A 19,713-nucleotide genomic window follows, 5' to 3' on the forward strand; every position below is an offset into this window, starting at 1 on the left:
AAGCCAAATTCCTTTGGTCTCTGCTTTACTATTTCTAAAAACTGGTGTAGCCATCTAGCATTTTAGAATCCTTACCTATATGGTGTTGAGTTAAATATGTGTTTATGCAGAATGGAGGTCTGATCTCATTTGAAAACCCCTGTGCCTCCTGTGGCAAAGACTGCTTAGAGCATGACAGAGGGCACTGAGGGCAAAGTTTATTCTAAGGACAGCACTTACTATCCATGCCCCTCCCCAGATGATGGTTCTCCTGGCCTTCCCCAGCCAGCAAGACACACCTAGTTTAAGCTGAAAGATATGACTGGTTTAAGCAGAAAGATATGACTCAGTCTTCACCCCCAGCACTACGGACCTTGATGAACAGCGGGCGGCGGAACTGGATCCCAACATCTTGTTCAGACTCCATGTAATAGAGATTGAAGGTCTCTTTGCAGGTCACCACTTCACCTCTGAAGCTCTTGCAGTCCCTCACAGTAAACTTTAGCTCCACATAAACGCGGGAGGCTGCCTCACCCCGATAAATCCAGTTGGTGCGAAGCCAGTGATCAGTGTCACCCTCGGAAAGCACGCTGCAGTCCTGGTACATATAGACCGGGGTACCATTTATCATCTGCTGCACTTCACTCCACTGCTCCAGGGTAGAAGAAAACACACATTGTTAGACAGATGTGAGGAAACAAGTTTTGCTTCAAACATGACAAAATCTGGCCTAAAAGATCCATTCCCACATAGCATTCAGGGCTCAGAGCCTGGTTAGCTAAAAGGTCTCTTACCCTGAGCCCCATATCTGCCTAAACTCTTTACATAGGGAGCAAAGAGGATGCTGTAATCAGGTTCTGACTTGTGACAAATTGAAGGGAACAGCAGTGCATGAACCTTGAACATGCCCTTCATCCTATCTCAGTTCCAATCTCTTTCTTTCATACACTGTCTTATCTTAGATTGAGAAAAAGACCCACTACTCCCATGTATTGGCCACATCTCTCTGGTCACCATTTACATTCAGTGTGTACAGTAGGACATCACACCATTACCTGCCCCTGAAAATAATGCACAGCACTTTGGAGTAAGAGAATACATGGCCTGACACAATGGGAAGGTCAGCTGCAGAAAGACTGTGCTACAGCAGGCACTCATTAATTTGGAGTTCATGCTTCTTTATGTGTGATATTTTGCAAACCCTAATATAACTATTAAAACTCAGTTGATTTTCCTGACTTCACACTAGGTTCTGCTTCATCCCCAGGCAAATTGTGGCTGAGAGGAGGACACGGGCTCAGCTGGTTATATGACCTCACTGATACTATTTGTATGAATCCAATACGGTTTGATACATATTTTAACATACACTTTCGCTGAATTTTACGTGATTCTAATTTTGTTTCCTCACCACAGGTTAAATACAAAATGCAAAGAATATTCACTTTTGACTAAGTCGCACATGAGAACTGAAAACTTGGAAAGCAAGGTTTTGTCCACAGGGAAAATAACTTAGATCCTTTTTTCCCCCTGTGCTTAAGACTGACTTTCTCATTATGCTTTAAGTGTTTAATCAAATTAAATTGAAACAAGTGCCCACATAGGTACTGGCACAAGTTTAAGCATCTTGGTTTTAAATCACACCCCAGGTTAAGATGCAATTTAAACAAGGCCTCAGTCTCTATATTACTCTAGGCTTGTCAAGTCTCATGGGTTGAGCGTGAGACTCACACATTTCTCCAGCAGCACCACCACCACCTCCTGTACTCCCAGCACAACCCTGCAGCCTCTCTCCTCCCACACACCAGGTCACTCTGCTAGTGGAATACGAGATGGACCCACAGACTGCCAAAGGAGGCCTCTGCTTTCATGCCAAGACTCCGAGCACACCTCCTGTACAGCCCCACTCCGAAAACTATCAAGAGTGCTTTCTCCAGGCTAGCAAGCCCTGCCGACAGCACAAGCTCCTATCTGGCCGATTTCAGACATTTACCTAGGTGCATGCTAACAGTCTCCTCCCAGGAAGTTCTCCGGATGATATCTATGTGTCCCTTCTTGTTTCCTTTTTCTCCATATAATTAATCTTCAGTGTTACCCCACCCTCTTAATCTGATCCAGCTGGCATATACCTGCACCACACAGGATTTACACTTGTTTCACTTACTGGAGGTCAAAGGACTTAAGATAGTGAGAGAAACGCACTGATCAGTCCCAACTGATCAACTAGAAGGGGCAATCACTTAATCACCCCTTGCACTATTTCATTGAAGAACTTCTGGAAAATGCTACATAACTGAATTTACAACACATCCTGAAGCAGATTGAAATAGAAGGAAAGAAGTTAGAAAGGGGAGTAAGAGCAAAGTAGCTTTCATAAGAAACTGCCAGTGTTAGGACTGGCTTTTAGAAGCATTTTTCCATGGGTGTCTGCCTCCACCAAGCTGACGGGAAATGCATAATTGCATTTGAAGGCTGAGAGTCAGACAAGTTTCCATTAGCAGTTTATCCTAAGGCAATGCCACAGACAAGTGTCACCAGAAAGCGATTTTTGCATGTCTCACCAAAAGACACAAGCTGCTGTGATGCATGTCCTGAATATACCATTTTCAAAACTTAAGTGACACAGGACCAAAATTTCATTTTCAACAGTGACAACTCTAACAGAAAAAATTTGTTTAAACTCTACTGCTGGAAAAAATCCAACTGCTAACTCCTGTATTTCTTAGCTCATCTCAGCCCAGCTTCTTCCAGACTGAGCTCTTCAGGGCAAAGATGGTTAGCACTGACTATTGCACAGTTTCATATGCAGTGTGGTGGAAAGAAATAACAAGGGAGTCAGTCTTGGTTTTTCTAGACTCTACTGCTGATGGGTAAAGGAAGTAAAATGAGGATATTAGTTATGCTAACAATACAGAACTATTGTTAAATATGCTTGTGACTTCTTTTCATTATTCAGTGAAGCTTTTAAATTCAAAGTAGTAGAGGAAAACTGTTACATATAACACTTAATGAAAGGGTGAGGAGTCCAGAAGTTGCTAGGCAACTGTCTCACATCCTCAAAGAATTTGCTGCAAAATCAAAATGTATGCCTCAGATTTTTAATGTAATGCTCTTAATGAGCATGTGTGGTAAAGTCTGGCTCAATCAATATGAATTACTTGGCTCTCCAGTTTGTCTGCCAATGACATTGAGTCAACCCTCCTTTGATAATACAACTTTCTACCCATTTCATTCCAGAACTGTATCCTTACTCCAGCCATCAGTTTGGCCACAGGATGGTAAACAGTCTTCTATGAGAAGTGGGTACCAGTGGGAGTCAAACTTCTTCATTTTAGCAGTGAGCGAACTTTGATTTTATGACGCTATAGAAAACTTTGTCATGAGATTTAAAATCACAGAAAGACTAAGGCTGGAAGGGACCCTTGGAGATCATCTAGCGTATCACCAAGCAAGCTAAAGACTTGTTCAAATTTTATTCTTAAAAACTCCTTTTAAACTCTTTTAAATTTAAATTCTTAAGTTCAAACTGTCTTTAACCAGTCTTTAAACTTTTAAAATCTTTTCGAATTCTTTACAAGTTGCTAAGAAAACAAAAGCAAATGCATTCAGGAGGGCCTTAAATTAGAAGCTTCACTTTCTAAAAAGTCTAAGGATGTAGCCACTGGATTTGAGAACAAAAGGGTATTCTGTATTTCTCAGGAACCCATATATTAACACAGGCACTTAGTTCCAGAGATTTGCTCTGGAAAGTCTTGGTCTGGTGGTATAATACAGAGCAAAATAATTCCAGCACTCCAACCAAATGTTAAGTGAATGAAAACGTCAAAGCAAAAGTACTATCTCAATAACCTCGGAACACTGCAAGTTTGGGAAAAAAGGAAGCCAACTTTCCTCCCATTGCTAGATTGTATTAAATATGAAGAAAGCAGTGGTGGAGACAAGCTGTCTTTATGAAGGCAGTTCAGAATGACTTGAATGACAATCTGGAAGGGCGCCAGTAGATATTTGTAGTAAACAGTATTGGTTTGGTCTGCCCTGTGCGTAAAGATCCAAAGATAAGATAAAGTACATGCCTTTTAGTATCCGCCTTGATCAACTCTGAATTGATTATACAGTTTGAAGTTCTGAGGCCTAAGGAAGGCTTGCTTTGCTTTTTCTATAAATGAGCCTTCTCTAGTGTCAAGTCTGTGTCAAGGAACCTATCAAGGACAACCCACGATTCCTCCATCCATCTGTGGGCTACTCTTCCTAGGATCTGACATAAGGCATAAAATGGAAACAGAGACAGTGCACATGTCTTCTTGGAGCTACTGTCTCAGGCTCTGCAGGCATCAATAGAGCACTCTCTCTTGGGTTTAATCTTTTTTATGTGGAAAAAAAAAAACAACAAACTTTTTATGACAAATACAAATTTCATTGTTGCTATTAAAGAGGTAGGCTACCAGTGACAGAGGCAACAGGCTGTGACAGTATTGAAAATCATTAGGCTCAGAAGAGCTTGTGGTTCACAACAGTAATGCTGTCTCCATCTCCAGATTGAGAGGGACTTGCCCTGTCTCCTTTCAGATAACAGCCTGCCTGCTGTGACCTGTATTTCATTTGCTTTCACATTAGCTTAGCACAGTGGCTTCCAGTCTGTGGCCTGCAGACCGCTGGGGAAAGGCACAGCGCTACTTTCGAGAGACTTACAGAAGGCAACAACAAGGCAAGCATTTTGCTAGTTAGCCTAAGGTTACTAAACTAAGATGTGCATCTCCACTGGAAAAGTTAGGAGCTCATCTGCCAAAAACCAGTAACTTGCTTAACTTTGGGTTAGAGAGTTGCACTAAGATGAAAAGACCTGCCGAGTTAGTACAGCCAGCAACAGTGTACCCGTGCTAAGCATGTGCATCTCTTTCACATTTAATTTGCAACAGAATTCAGAGAGCTATTTTAATCCATGGAATCTCTTCCTAAAGAAAAATTCCAGAGCCCCAAAAGAGCAACCTTTTTCAGCAGCAATACAGCAGTGGTGTCCCAAGCCTGAAACCACCTAGTAGAACACTCAGCGCTGAATGGCTTCTGTTTCCTTCCCCCGGCAGCGGCAGTACTTTTGCTTATGGAGTCTATTTGACTTTTGTACAGTAGCATTTGCATACTACCATAACCAAAAAAACTCTTCCTGGAATAGATTCAGAGTTGAAGGCAGTAGTACATTACAGGTTCAGCTGTACTGCAATCTTAGCGTAGTGCCTCAGAGGAAAGACTACGACAATAGAGTCATCTTGCTGATACCTGCCATGAGATGATGAACAGCTTCTCTTCAGCTAAAATACACCTCGCAAAAACCTGTCAATAGGTAAAGCTAGACCAGCCAGTCAAAAACAACAGCACCACAGCGGTGTTTTGACAGTATTCCAGAATGAAGTTTCCGTGACCCTTCACTGAACGTTTCTCAACACTCTTGCGAGTTCTTTTGCTGGTGTGGAAGACAATTTAGATGATGATGATGAAAGGAGTGTGGTGACATCTAGACACTTAACTTCATGAGTCCTATAACTTTAGATCTGAGAACAGCAAAGAGGCTGCTTTTATTTCTTTGATCTTTTGGCAATGGTCAGGGAAGTTTGATTTCATCACATCATCATGGAGCCTTTGACACAACTGAACACAGAAGCAATGTTTACTTGCCTACAGTATCTTTCTGGGTGGGATGATATACTTTTACCCCACAATGATCAATTGATTATTGTCAGGGAGGAGCAACTGCATTATGTAATTACTTGTCCTTTAGGGCACTAGCACACAGGTCTCCATCCCACCCATGTCCTTCCAATTTAACTTGTACTCAAGTTCTTATGGGAAGATAAGGTGCTAATGCAAGCCACAGAGTTCCAGTGCATTGACTGCAGAACCTGTTTATCAAACCTAGATTCTGCTGTCTGCTCATTCTCTGAACTGTCTGGCCACATTAAGGTCTTGCATGAAAACACTTCTGGTCACAACAGATGCTATTAGGTGAGGAATAATGATACTCCAACATTTCATCTAGGTATTTTGGAACACCTGTTTCGTATATATCCATTTTGCTAACACCCACTAACAATACCAATAACTACAAAAAGGACAGGAGTGGAAAATCAGATGGCGCACCTTAAAAGTTCAGAGTTCTTGGCTAAAGTCATATTACCAATAAAGCAAATGTTAGTGCTCATGTTATTTTTGCATTACACCGTACATTGCATGGGATCCATTGTAAATGGAAGTGATTTGTTTTGGTTTGGTTTTTCCAAGGCAAAGGTCTTTGTGTGGTGTGAGCTATGGTTTTGTATGGTGTGTGAAATATACTAATATTTACAGAGAACCCGGGAAATTACTGTGATGACAATGGGCAATACTTGCTCTGTTTGTATAGGTTCCTTTTAAAGACGAGTGACAGATCAGGTGGAATACCACCCAGGGACAGGGTAGCTGTGCCTTTTCTTTGAGATGATCAAACCTGCCTGGAGAGAAGAAGCTGCAGGAGATGGCAGCATGAAACTCACAGTGAGGAGCTGGCAGGCTCCAAGTCAAACATAGAGAAGCCAGGAACTAGGCCTCAAAAGCAACAGAAATAACCTTTCAAGAAATCAGAGGGAATGGACAGATTTTTCTGCAACTTTGCCTCTGAGATGGTAAGAATCATACTTCAGAGTACAGATCCATCCAGCAAGGACACAGCAGGCAACAAAAGATATAAAGCCTTTTCTCTCTAACCTGCCTGCCTGCAAAATCACCAGTTCTTTGGTTGGTATTATAATAAAAGTTGTTTTGTTTTTTTACTTTAAATAGCCTGTTAGTCTTCTCAAAGGACCTTGCAGACTCATCTCAAAGCTCCATCTGACTTGTGGTACTTTTGTGTTGACGTGAGAACGTTCAGTGAACCTTGTCCGCTCTCATTCAGCAGCTATAAAAGGGTGAATCAGCTTCCTGAAGCTGCTAGGCAACAGTGCTGTCATCACTGTGGTGCCCGAGCAGCCGTGGCGTTGCATGCCACAGCTGTACAGCATCGTCGCATTGGCTCAGTCTTTTCTGCCCTTCAGGTCACAACACGAGAGTTCACCAGCTGAGATTGCTGCTCGGGTCTGTGGCAGTGACTTCAGCCTCAGCTACCTGCTTGGTGGCTCATGCAATCTGGCCTACAGTACAGTGATTAATTTACACTTCCTCTCATCTCACTTTTTTTAACTCCCCTCTCCTACCTCTTTGAGTAAAGTATATCTGGATATGCATAACTTTTTTTTTTTTTTTTTTACTTCTCTCTCAAATCCACACATAACTAATTTTCACTTAACAGAGTATCATCAAGTTATCTCCACCAGTCTGCATATCAACAGCAACAGGGCATGTCAGGATATGACCCTGAAGCCCGAGCTGTTCCCATTTCCAGTTAGTTGTTGACTTTACTAGGCATTTGTCCCTTATTTCTATACAGATCCTGTGCCCTTGGAAGAGCTAACCCCCTATGCCTGATACGTAAATTGAAAGCAGGCTGAGGTATATACTGCTACTCTATTTCAGGTTCAGAGGTGATGACATCCCTTTGAGTTAGATCACAAAGGACATGCATTGTCAACAGTTTTGGGAAGAGATGCACACATGCTGGAATCACTTCCAGGTTGAGAGCTGTGTGGCCCACAACACTATTTCCTTTATGACCAATAGAGTAGAATAGAATAGACTATTTCACTTGGAAGGGACCTACGACAATCATCTAGTCCAACTGCCTGACCACTTTAGGTCTGACCAAGTTAAAGCATGTTATTAAGGACATTGTCCAAAGGCCACTGACAGACGTGGGGCATCAACCACCTCTCTATGAAGCCTGTTCCAGTGTTTGACCACCCCCTCAGTAAAGAAGGCCGGGCGCAGCTTTGAACCATTCTCATGTGTCCCACCACTGGATACCATGGAGGTCAGCACCTCCCTCTCCACTTTCCCTCCTCGGGAAGCTGCAGAGAGCAATGAGGTCACCCCTCAGCTTCCTTCTCTCCAAACTAGACAAGCCCAAAGTCCTCAGCCGTTCCTTATAGGATATTGCTTCCAGCCTTTTCACCAGCTTTGTTGCCCTCCTCTAAACACATTCCAGGACCTCTACATCCTTCTTAAATTGTGGGCCCAGACCTGCACTCAAAGTGAGGCCGCACCAACGCTGAATACAGCAAGATAATCACCTCTTTTGATCGGTTGGTCATGCTGTGTTTGATGCACCCCAGGATGCCGTTTGCCCCTGTGGCTGCCAGGGCACACTGCTGGATCCTGTTGAGCCTGCTGTCAACTAGCATCCCCTGGTCCCCTTCTGCAGGGCTGCTCTACAGCCCTCCTCTCCCAATTTCTACTTGTGCCCAGCGTTACTCTGTCCTAGGTGCAGAACTGCATTCGGACTTGTTAAATTTCATCCCATCAATCACAGCCTAATGCTCTGATCTATTTAGATCCCTCTTGCAAGGCTCCTTGCTCCCTCTTGCAAGGCTCCTTCTCCTCAAAATCATCAACAGCACCTCCCAATTTAGTATCATCAGCAAACTTGCTAATAGTGCATTCAACTCCTGCAACCAGGCCTATCCATCTAGGACGCCTTAGTCCGGTGGAACAGTATTCTCATCTTGCTAGAACCTGAAGGCATGTAAACATTGTTGTGTGGTCAGGGATATAAAACTTGCTGAGACGTCACGGGTACTTGATTTAGTCTATTACCTAAAGAAAATAATTGAGCAGTGCAGAATTTGTACTACACCTGGGACTTAACAGAAAAATAACAGCATAAAAAAATAAAGATCTAGGCACTGGCTTACTCAAATTGCATTCACATAACTTCGGCAGCTGCTCTGTTCACAATCAGACTTCCTGTGAAACATGGGGTGCAGAACTGCGCAAGAATGACATCGTTTCCAACGATTTTCAAGTGTTTTTGGAGCCACAATAGTTGCAGTTAGTGGCTATTTACGAGTATCATCTGGGATACGTTAGATCAATGGGATTAAATGCAGATCCTTAGTCCTGTGTGAAGGCAGACTTTGAAAAAAATTGAGCACATCAGGTGCCATGCACACTGGGAGACCTGGTAGAAAATTTGAAACGGATAGCAACACTCTGAAGTATGTATGAAAGCAAGCAAGGGTATGGAATAGGCAGAAAAAATCATGTCCTCCATCTCATCATGCATAGGAGATTGAGAACAATGACCGCCTAGAAAGGAGACTAAGAAAATCACCTGAAAGCTTTAATAATACTATGATCCATGCAAGAATATCATCTGGGAAGAATAAGCTCCATAAACCAGCTACCAGTTGAGAAGAGAGCATGGCTAACCCTTTAATACATAATAAATATGACAATGCTTGGTAATTAGTGGGAGCAGCAGAGTTCATGGGATTTCTGAAATAACAGATACCCAATTTAAAAACAAAGTTACTGTGAAAAGGGACTCTTTTACAAGCAAAGACAGCTGTAGAACTGGTGAAAGCATGCCTCCCGAGAAAACATACCAGCTAAAAAATAATAAAGTGTGGATTCTAAATTAAACATTCAACAGTGTAGAGACAGGAAGTCATATTGAGAGGCCCAGTATGCAGCATCCGATAGTATAAAGGGCTAAGAACTTTAGTCACATGTACTCATGAAAGTATGACTGGATTATGCAAGTACTATTCAGACACATAAAGAAATTGGAAACAGTGGAAAAAAGGAAAATTGCAAGATAGGCCCACAAACTAGGGGTGAAATAATCATAGCAACTAAAGACAAATATCGGATTGCCCGATACGTTGTACCATAGCCCTACATAAACTGAGAGAGAACATCAACAGGAATAGATATTACAGAGTTCAAAACACTGAATCAGGTAAAACTGGAAGGACCTTTTGTGCCAAGGCTAGAAATGCAAGATCAGAATACCAACGAACAAGCACTGCAAAACTATCACGCAAACACGGAAAGATTTAGGTGGGAAGGGACCTTTGGGCTTGTCTCCACTCCAATCCCCTGCTCACAGCAAGGCTAACTTCAAAGCTAGATTGGGTTGCTCAGGGCCTTGTCTATTAAAGGAAAAATGCAGGAGGATAACATGACTCCTCATCACCATCTGTTCAAAGCTGGTGCAATTACATGTGGAAACAAAATAGAGATAAATAACTTTTTATACTGTTATTTTACACGCTGCCAAGAAGCAATGCTACTATGCCCGGTAACAGATTTTGTTCATGGTAGGATTTGAGAAGTCCTTTTTGGACAGTTTCAGTGATTTTTGAAATCAGTTGAAGTAGCCAGGCTGTTTGTGCAGCACGGGGAGCCCTAAAGAAATGTCAGAGCAAGTAAATTCTAGACTCCTGACCACCTTCAAAGCGATCATCATTCGCTCTCTAATATATGTTAAAAGGAATCTATCACTAGTACTGTAACACACCTCCCCATGCCCAACTGGTATTGCTATCTCAAAAGTTCAAAGACAAAAAAAAATTATCAAGGATTTTGTTAGATGATAGGGGTGGATGGAAGATAAGAAAGTGATTACAGGAACTACAGTCTGCCTTTTTAAGCGCCTAGTGTGGTGGGTTGATCCTGGCTGGATGCCAGGTGCCCACCAAAGCTGCTCTATCACCCCCCTCCTCAGCTGGACATGGGGAGAGAAAATGTAATGAAAGTTAGATAAGGACAGGGAGAAATCATTCACTAATTACCGTTATGGGCAAAACAGACTTGACTTCGGGAAATTCATTTATTACCAATCAAATCAGAGAAGGAAAATGAGAAATAAAACCAAATCTTAAAACACCTTCCCCCACCCCTCCCTTCTTCCCAGGCTCAGCTTCACTCCTGAATTCTCTACCTCCTCCCACCGAGCAGTGCAGAGGGACTGGGAATGGTGGTTGTGGTCAATTCATAACATGTTGTATCTGCTGCTCCTTCCTCTTCATGGGAGGGACTCCTCATACTCTTTCTCTGCTCCGACATGGGGTGCCTCCCACAGGAGACAATCTTCCATGAACTTCTCCAATGTGAGTCCTTCCCACTGGCTACAGTTCTTCACAAACTGCTCCAGCATGGGCACCTTCCATGGGGTGCAATCCTTCATGAACAGACTGCTCCAGCATGAGTCCCCTCTGGGGTCACAAGTCCTGCCAGCAAACCTGCTCCAGCACAGGCTCCTCTCTCCATGGGGCCACAGGTCCTGCCAGGAGCCTGCTCCAGCATCAGCTTCCCACAGGGTCACAGCCTTCTTCAGGCACATCCACCTGCTCTGGCGTGGGCTCCTCAACAGGCTGCAGGTGGATATCTGCTCCACCATTAACCTCTGTGGGCTGCAGGGGGACAGCCTGCCTCACCATGGTCCTCACCACAGGCTGCAGGGGAATCTCTGCTCCGGCACCTGGAGCACCTCCTCCCCCTCCTTCTTCACAGACCTTGGTGTCTGCAGAATCGTTTCTCTCACATATTCTCCTCTCTCCAGCTGCCACTGTTGCACAGCAACTTTCCTCCTTCTTAACTATGTTATCCCAGAGGAGCTACCACCGTCACTGATGCCTCAGCCGTGGCCAGCAGTAGGTCCATCTTGGAGCCAGCTAGCGTTGGCTTTATCAGACAGAGGGTTGGCTTCTAGCAGCTTCTCACAAAAGCCACCCCTGAACACCCCCCCACTACCAAAACCTTGCCACACAAACCCACCTAGTTTCCAATACCAGCCTAAAATGAATGAAACCCTTTCTGAATAGCTACTATAAAGCAAGCTAGCACAAATCTTTCACCAAACTTCTACACACACTTTAAAGTACAGACACTCACTTAAAGACTATCTTTGAGCTTAGGTGGTTGATGTACTCTAGAAAAATGACCCATACCGTCCAAAACTGACTGCTATACAACTTGGTGTTCTTAGGCTAAGCACGTGTTAACAGAAGATATATATCTCGTCTATACATAATATATATTGTCTATCCTGGATACAGACCGTGTCTGACCATGAAACAAATCGCAGACAGCGAGCTGCTTCATCCATAGTCATTGGCTAAAAGTGAGGAGAAAACAAAGGTGTAATTCTGTCTCCACAGAATTATCCAACCTCTTCTGGGCTATGCCTCGGAGACCTTGTCCATATAAAGCACGAAAATTCCTCACAGCAAATTCCTCCTCTGTGTGATAAGCACATTGACACAAATCCAGCTCACAGATAGGAGATCTGTGGCATCTGAGGTTAGGTACAAATAGCATGGTTACACGAAACACACCCTTCAAATCTGTATGCAATACAGCTCAGGTGTTTCCAGCCTGTTACTAATCAAGCTAGTCAGATTATTCAGTATTAACCTTAGCTCTTTTGCGTCAAAAAAATGTCCTGAATTAATCTGTTCTCTTTCAAACTTATTTACTTCTTCATTTTGGAAGAATCTTTTCAAAAACAGTTGTTCAAAGCTCTGATTCCAAGAGAATCACCCATTGTTCCCTTTTTGCTTGTGGCGATTTGTCAGCCTTCCACCTAACAGTTATTGGGAAATGACGTTATCAGACAAACCCCTGCAAAAGAGTTGCTCATCAGAAGTGAATGAATCTATTCTTCACCCTCTGTGAGTTTATCAGCCATCGGTATCCTGACCTATTAGTTTAGATCACTCTCAGGCCATGTTTTCCAGCATCTTCTACAATTCCCCAGTTACAACTACTATATTTTAAGCATACGTATTTTAAAAAGCAGATATAGCACAAGGGTATGCCAACTCCTAGCACTGCTGTGAACCTACTGCGCAAGAATCAGATGTTCTGTAACAAAGGTTTTGTCTTCTTTTTATCAGATTATTTCTAAATTGGAAAAAAAAAAAAAAACCACTGAAAAGTGTGATCTCTTCAAGAGGCAGACTTCACCCTGAACATGCCTGCAGCCTAGTATTAGGTTAAAATTACCACACAGACAGTTGATGGGGACAAAGGGAACAATGGGCAAAACATGATCTACATGTATGTCTCACTAGGGCACCTGTTTTGAGTAAGGTATAATAATAATAACAACAACCACCACCACCTAAACAGCTGTATGAATGAAACAAATGCAGTTATGCCAGTATAGGAGAACCTCGCTGTCTGGGTCCAGTTCACCCAGCAAGTACCAGGAGTAGGAGGCTGGGGTGAATTTAAACCAGCCACGGTGCATTACAGAGGAAAGTTATGAAAATGAGTTAGGAACAGGCTGAACCCAGGTCTACTTTATAAGCAGCAAAGGTAAAGAAAGACTCTTTCTCCATAGGAGAGCTTGGGGCTTGCTAGAAAGGTAAGAGCATGGAGGAGGTACTGAAACTATATATTAATATATGTCCTTCTAACTACTGCAACATCCTTCTAACTACTGCAACGTAGTCCCTGAATGCCTTTTGCTTTGTGCCATCCTTCCACCACTCCCACAGTCCTGCTGTTACAAAGGAAACCATCTTCGATAACGTAGGTTGTGACGCTAGAGGGACTGCTCAACTGCACTTCACACAAAATAGCTGTACTCGTACAAAAATAGCTGAGAACTCAGCTGGTTTTGGGGGTCCAATTTTGTAGTGGTTTCAGGAGTAGATTCTGAAGCACTTCCATCGGCTCAATTTTAGTCATGAAACAAAGAGAAATGCCTCTCATTATCAGCTCTTTGGGCCAAACACAGCGTTAGGGCTGGGTGTAAAGTCCTAGGACCTTGCAGCCCACCCAGTAGGCCAGATGCTGCCCTATGAGTTAACAGTTATTTCTTCAGTCAGCTGCCGAGTTAAGAAAATGTGTAACTGAATCATTCAGTTCAGTACTCAAGAGGAAAAAAAAGACAGAACAACCTTAAACAGGAAGATTCTAAATTCTTTAGAGACTTGGAGACAGAAATACTTCTCCCACGGCTATTTGCCCAGAAAAGGAGACATAAGATGTATTTGCACCATGTTAGAATGAAAAACTAGGTGATGATTTGATTTTTCCCTTTTTCTCCATTAGGTTTTAGTACTTCTTGGAAATAATGTATTTCAGGGACACATTTAATCACTGAGAGCCTACAAGGAAGTCAACAGGCATCAGAAGAGCTACTGGAAGTCAATGAGGCATTAGACCTCAAACAGCTGGCTAGTGGCTGAGGCTGCAGAGGTGAAGGGGCTGCAAGGGAGGTAAACTTACAAAGCATACAATATCCAGAAGAGAGTGGAGCTGCAGAAGCCCAATTGTGGGAGGCAGGGTGAAATTTCAACTTGGATTATGCTTTTCCATCATTTAGTACTCCCAGTGGCTGCCCTTCCTTGGACATGTATACTCACCCCTTCTTCTGGAGGGTCTGGAAGCCAGCCCAGTTCACCCTGCGCAGTGCTTGTGTTGAGCAGATCCACTGAAAACCAGAAGGGAAAAAAAATAATAAAATCAGTGACCCAACTCATAAGGCCTGTGAAATGGCTTCATCCTTGTCCTGTCACAGAAGACAAAGCCTGCACTTCCTTTCTCAGCCCACAGCCCCTGTACCCTTTGTGACCTTTTACCATCAAAAAGGATGGGAAGATACAAGACAGTGCAGCTAGTCAGGAGTTAAAAGGTTTCCCTCATATAAGAGAACCCCTTCCCTTCCACCCTTCTCTCAAGTAACACCCACACACATCCAAAAAATGCAACCCTGACAAGTTTTTTGCTTCCTAGAGCAGCCCCAAAATGGGAGCAGGAGGCTGAAGCCTATTGAAATGGGAACCCAGCATTAGCAGCTGAACACATCTTTGCTCGGAATGGGAAGACAGCAGACACAACGAATGAAGAGGCAGGCGATCAAATAAATTACCAACACAAAAGATCAATCGGTGTCGCCTAGAGGTACTATTCAGTGCCTGAAGCACAGTGGGGAAACTACAGAGGCAGTGTGAAGTCATAGAAGGGACTTTCCACCCTCACAGTACCCAAAAGCCATGAGATGCATCACTTGCTCAAACTGCTGGGCCCTCTACCTCTGACCCAGGCTGCCCACCATCTGATGGTGGCCTGAAGATCATTTCACTCCCTCTCCCCCACCAGTGGTTTAGCCAGGGCAGCAAGAGATTAACCGTGGCTCTCAGCCATAGCATCGAGGTCTCTTGTAGAACTGCCCCACACGGCTGTGTTAAGCCTTGGCTCCTGGAGTCATGTCACAAAGGAGAAATTCAGCAGCACGTCCATTTTTAGTTCTCAAAGAAATTTGAAAACGTGATCAGAGATTGCCCTCAAGTCTTGATCCGTAGAGAACTTTAAAAATTTATCACTTTGTAGGCAAACGGGGAGAAGGGAGAGGAGTTGGAGTAAGTCGTACTGCTGGATGTGCAGCTTTGTGCCTGCTTTTGGGTCTGCCGGTGCCGCCAGGACAGGCTACTGGTTTCGGTGCACCTATTGCAGCCCCACTTTGGGAACACAGGAAACGGGAAAAATTCCTTGGATTCCCTTTGAGATTCCTGCGGGTGTATTCTGAGGGGTCATTTCTAAACATCTCAGAGAAGAATTTGGGGGCGAAAGGTAGGAGGGGGGAAATATTTAAATGGTATTTAAATAAGCAGATTCCCTCCCCCTCATCTGACTGCTTTACAAATACTGCCTGCCAACTACAAGTAATAGAGTGTAAAGTGCAGATCAGCAGGAGTCCTGTGGAATGAGGAAGCAGGCTGTGGGCCCAGAATCAGAGATAAGAGGGATTGCACTGCTGTTCTCACCTCTGAAACACCCTTTCGGGATTGGGAGAAGCGAAAAGCAGGAATCCAGGTTTTGCAAGTTCGCGGTGTTCACAGCGTGGTCATACGGCAAAACCGTCCTAGCCACAGACTCCCTGTCCAGACAAGGCTCCTCACTCGCTTCCCTTCTGCTCTCAATCTCTCCGTTTGAGATACTATTCTGGTGTCGTTGGCTCCAAAAAACTCTTAGGGTGAGGTAGCCTGTCCTTCCAGAACCGTCACCCAGATAATATCTATCCCACGCACTTCAGGCCTGAAGCAGTGATGTGGAAGTGAGAGGGGCTGAATGGCAAGTTCTAGCAGAGCAAGGGAAAAAGGAACCCGTGTGCCATGCCACTGCACCGCCAGCAGCAGCTCCTTCAGCTGCCAAGTGCCAACTGGAGGGGGTGAAGTCCACTCTCGGGGAGCACCTCTCAAAATGAAACCCCACAGCAGGGATCCTCCAAAGAAAGGAAGAATGAGTCAGCAAGACTACAAGAGGACGAGGAGTACTCTGGGGTTATGAGCTCTTTAGTCCAGAGCCTCACTGCCAGGAATCTCACCTGGCTGCCCAACCACATGGGAGGAGGTCTCCCCCAAAAGAAGAAAGGCTTTAGATAAGAGAGGACGCCAGGGAAATGAGCTGTTCCCAGATGGACGCGTTAAGGCAGAATGGATCACAGACACAGCCCAAATGAGATGGCTGAGATAGGGGAGAAGTTGGGAGAGAAGTCCCTGAGCGTTACTGCCAACTACTGGTCACACACTTAGAGAAACCACAGCTTGTGTGGAGCTACCTTATAGTACTTCTCACCTGGGCTGGCCTTCTCCACAATATCTCCCAGCTGCATCCACGTAGCTGGATCCTTAATACAAATGTGCTTGTCAAGAACACTTTGGTAGAACATGCGGCACTCACCAGAGTCTTGAGAGGAGCTCATGGCTGAACTGCCGGTTATGACTAAGTCCTCTCGATCGAGAGCCTGCAGCAGCAAAGGAGAGGGCTGTCCTGGGGATGGAAAAGCCTCAACACCTCTCGCTGTCTAAAACAGAGACTAGAAGTCTCCGGCAGGAATTAGCTGCAGGAGGAGATAGGGAACAGGACAAAGATTTACGCTTCCTCACCTCTCTATTAATAAATTCCCATTCCCTAGATATTTCATAACCATCATGCAACTGCCAAGATGGAAGAAAAAAAGATCACTACATCTAACGAAAGGGACTAGTGGAGTAGAGAAGGGAAAGAAGGGAGTCTTAAGAGTAAGAGGTGGGAGAGGAAACTGTAAAGCCCAGCTCTACCTTCCAACGCTGGGGTAGGTGAAAGAGATTATCTCACCTTCCAAGCCTCCAAAAAAAATGACTGTCCGCTTGCTCACAAGGGTTAACTCCCAAGAGGGCTTCCTGAGGAAACTGCGGGGGTGTTGGGGGGGGGGAGAAACTTTCCGAGTTTGTGTTTAAACTTGTTATCTGCAGCGCTTGTATTTAAGGCAAACAGAGACCGAGTTCTCTTGGATCGCTGGAGATGCAGAGGCATTTCTGCTTCAGCTGGGAGAGGGTGGAGAGGGAGGGGGAGAACACACCTGGACTCAGTTCACTGAGCCACCAAGAGTCAGATGGGGTTTGCTCCTGGCCTTTGTCCCCCCAACACCCACCAGCCCTCCCCAGACACCCTGCTCCCTCCGGGCGGGTCGTGGTGTCCCTGCGGTCCCAGGCCCGGTTCCCTGCCCCTGGGAGAGGTCCCTCTCCCCCTGCCTGCCCAACCCCAACCCTCCAGGCGGAGGGACCAGCCGGTCCCACGCTTACCTTCTTTCCCAGGCACCTCGGGAAGGAGGAGAGCCCCAAAGAGAAGGAGCCCCAGGGAGAGCTTCATCCCGCTGCTCCAGGTCCTCAGCTCCATGCCGGCTGGGGAGGGGGGCTGGCTCCCAGCCCCTGCCCGCTCTCCCGGCTCAGGCCTCCGAGGTCGGGCTCCCGCTGGCAGTGCATGAACCTCTCCCGCAGCCTCCTGACGGGAGCGCACACATTGCACAACCTCCCTGCCTGGCCCACAGTTATGATGAAAGATCAAGGCAAGTGGGTGGAGAAGCCTTACTGCCTTTACCTGTTTTAAAGGGGCTGGTCACAGACTTCCCATCTGGCAGGCAAATAAACCCACCTTAAAGGCAGCCACCTTTTTTTTTTTCTCCTCCTGGGAACCTCCCTCCACCTTTGCTCCAGTCCCGTAAGAGGCTCCCGCTTGCCACCTCCTGGGCAGCGCTCGCCACCGTCCCCGCTCTCGCTCCGCCGCCGGCCACGGGCGACTCTCCGGGCAATGCCCGGCCCGGCCCCCGCCTCTGACCCCGGAACTCCCTCCTCCTCCTTCTCCTCCCCCCGGGGGCCACCTGAAACTTTTAGAGATGAAAACAGCCCAGGTGCTGCGATGGAGGCGGCTCGGTCCACTTCTCGCTGTGATAATGTGGCTAAAACCACCCACCCAGCCACCCTTGCGGTAGATATTTGGGGAATCCATCTGTAGGTAGTGGTAGCCACCCGTTTTGTTCCTCAAACTATGACAGCCATTAGTCTGGCAGAATTACCTTTTTCCTTTGAGCAAGCTCCTCAGCATCGGTGGAAGGTGCCTGTTTTTCAACACTGTCGTGGTTTTGGCCGAATTTACCAAAACCAGAGCAATAGATGGCCCTTCCCTCCTCCTCCCCCCCCCCCAAAAGAGGAGAGAGGAAGAGAAAGAGATAAGGAGATTTATAAGTTTAGAATGAACTAAACTACTTTAATGAAGAATTAATATTAAAATAAAAATAAAGAAGAAAATAATGAAATAGATACAATATATGCAAAACCGTATCAAGCTCCCAGGATGACAGTCACGTCACCTGCAGGCACTGGGGAAGTCCCAGACTGGACTCAGCGACGGATGGGAACTGGATTCCAGCTCTGGAGTCAGGAACACACGGATCGGGATCAAAGGCAGATGAACAGAGTCCTCTCCGGATGTCGGCCATCGCAGGAAGGGGCTGACCCTTTGATCCCTCAGCTTTTATACTGAGCATGGGGCAGATGGGATGGAATACCCCAGTTGATCAGGTTTGGGTCACCTGTCCTGTCCGCTCCTCCCCACCGATGTGACCCCTCTACATTTTTTCCGTTTCTGACCCTCTAAGGGGGCAAATAACAAAATTGGCTGCCCTTGGTTGTTATAGCAATAAGTGTAAGCAAGGGCGTCCCTGCATGCCATTCCTTGGCATGGAGCACAAACATTGGGCTTATCACTCTGAGAACGAGCAGTTTTCTCCACACTATGCCGTTAATTTCAGAGAGTTAGAGGAGGCCTAGCTAGGATGTAAAGTTACAGAACAGAAAATTGGTTCGATTTTACTTCAAACCGGGACAAATACAAAAATCATGGGGGACCAACCAAGCCAGAAGGATACTCTCTCTATGTAGGAAGACCTCATGGGACGTGTTTCCTCCTTGAGGGACATAAATATGAAAGAACTTGCTTTTGTGATATCTCTTCTGCCATTCATCAAGGATGTCACTCCCCATAAAACACAGGTGACATTATTCCTCCATTTAATGTAAGGCTGCTTTTCCTCCTGCTCTCTTCCTCCTCCTCCCCAAGGAAGGCTAAAGAAAGGACTTTGTCAGGTTGTCTAGGGAAACTGGGGGATCTCCACCCTTGGAGATGTTCCAGACTCAACAGGACACAGTCGTGAGCAACTTATCTAGCTTTGAGTCAGCCCTGCTTCGAGCAGGGGTTGGGACTATGAACCTCCCAAGGTCCCTTGCATCTAAATCTTTCCATGAGTTCTGTGATTCTCTAACCATACATCTTGGAAAACCAAAATCTATCCCAAGAAGTTGGAACACAGGCAAGAGAAAATTGAGACCAAATGGTTAAAATACTAAGCTTTAAATTTTACATAGCACATGAAGTAAAATATCAGTACAAATAACTCAAACATTAATGTCATTCAGAGTAGTTATATCTTAAATTTATTCCAGTTTAATCCTGTCTAAAGTGACCTGTCTCAGTCTACAGTGCTAAGTCTCAAATTTT

The 19,713-nt window shown here is 45.1% G+C and overlaps 1 protein-coding gene across 1 annotated transcript in view; it reads right to left on the minus strand.

The window, feature by feature from the left end:
• EPHA1 (EPH receptor A1) overlaps positions 1-17,556 on the minus strand; it is a 36,896-nt gene extending 19,340 nt beyond the window's left edge. Inside the window, exons 1-3 of the mRNA XM_074145030.1 lie at positions 17,463-17,556; positions 14,262-14,329; positions 353-628 (exon numbers count right to left, since the gene is read on the minus strand). Of these exons, the coding sequence (XP_074001131.1) occupies positions 353-628; positions 14,262-14,329; positions 17,463-17,556 (438 nt within the window). The remainder of the gene's footprint in view (positions 1-352; positions 629-14,261; positions 14,330-17,462) is intronic.
• Between the last annotated feature and the right edge of the window lie 2,157 nt (positions 17,557-19,713).

The sequence above is a fragment of the Numenius arquata genome, chromosome 1, assembly GCF_964106895.1.
Source record: "Numenius arquata chromosome 1, bNumArq3.hap1.1, whole genome shotgun sequence".
NCBI classification, from domain to species: domain Eukaryota; kingdom Metazoa; phylum Chordata; class Aves; order Charadriiformes; family Scolopacidae; genus Numenius; species Numenius arquata.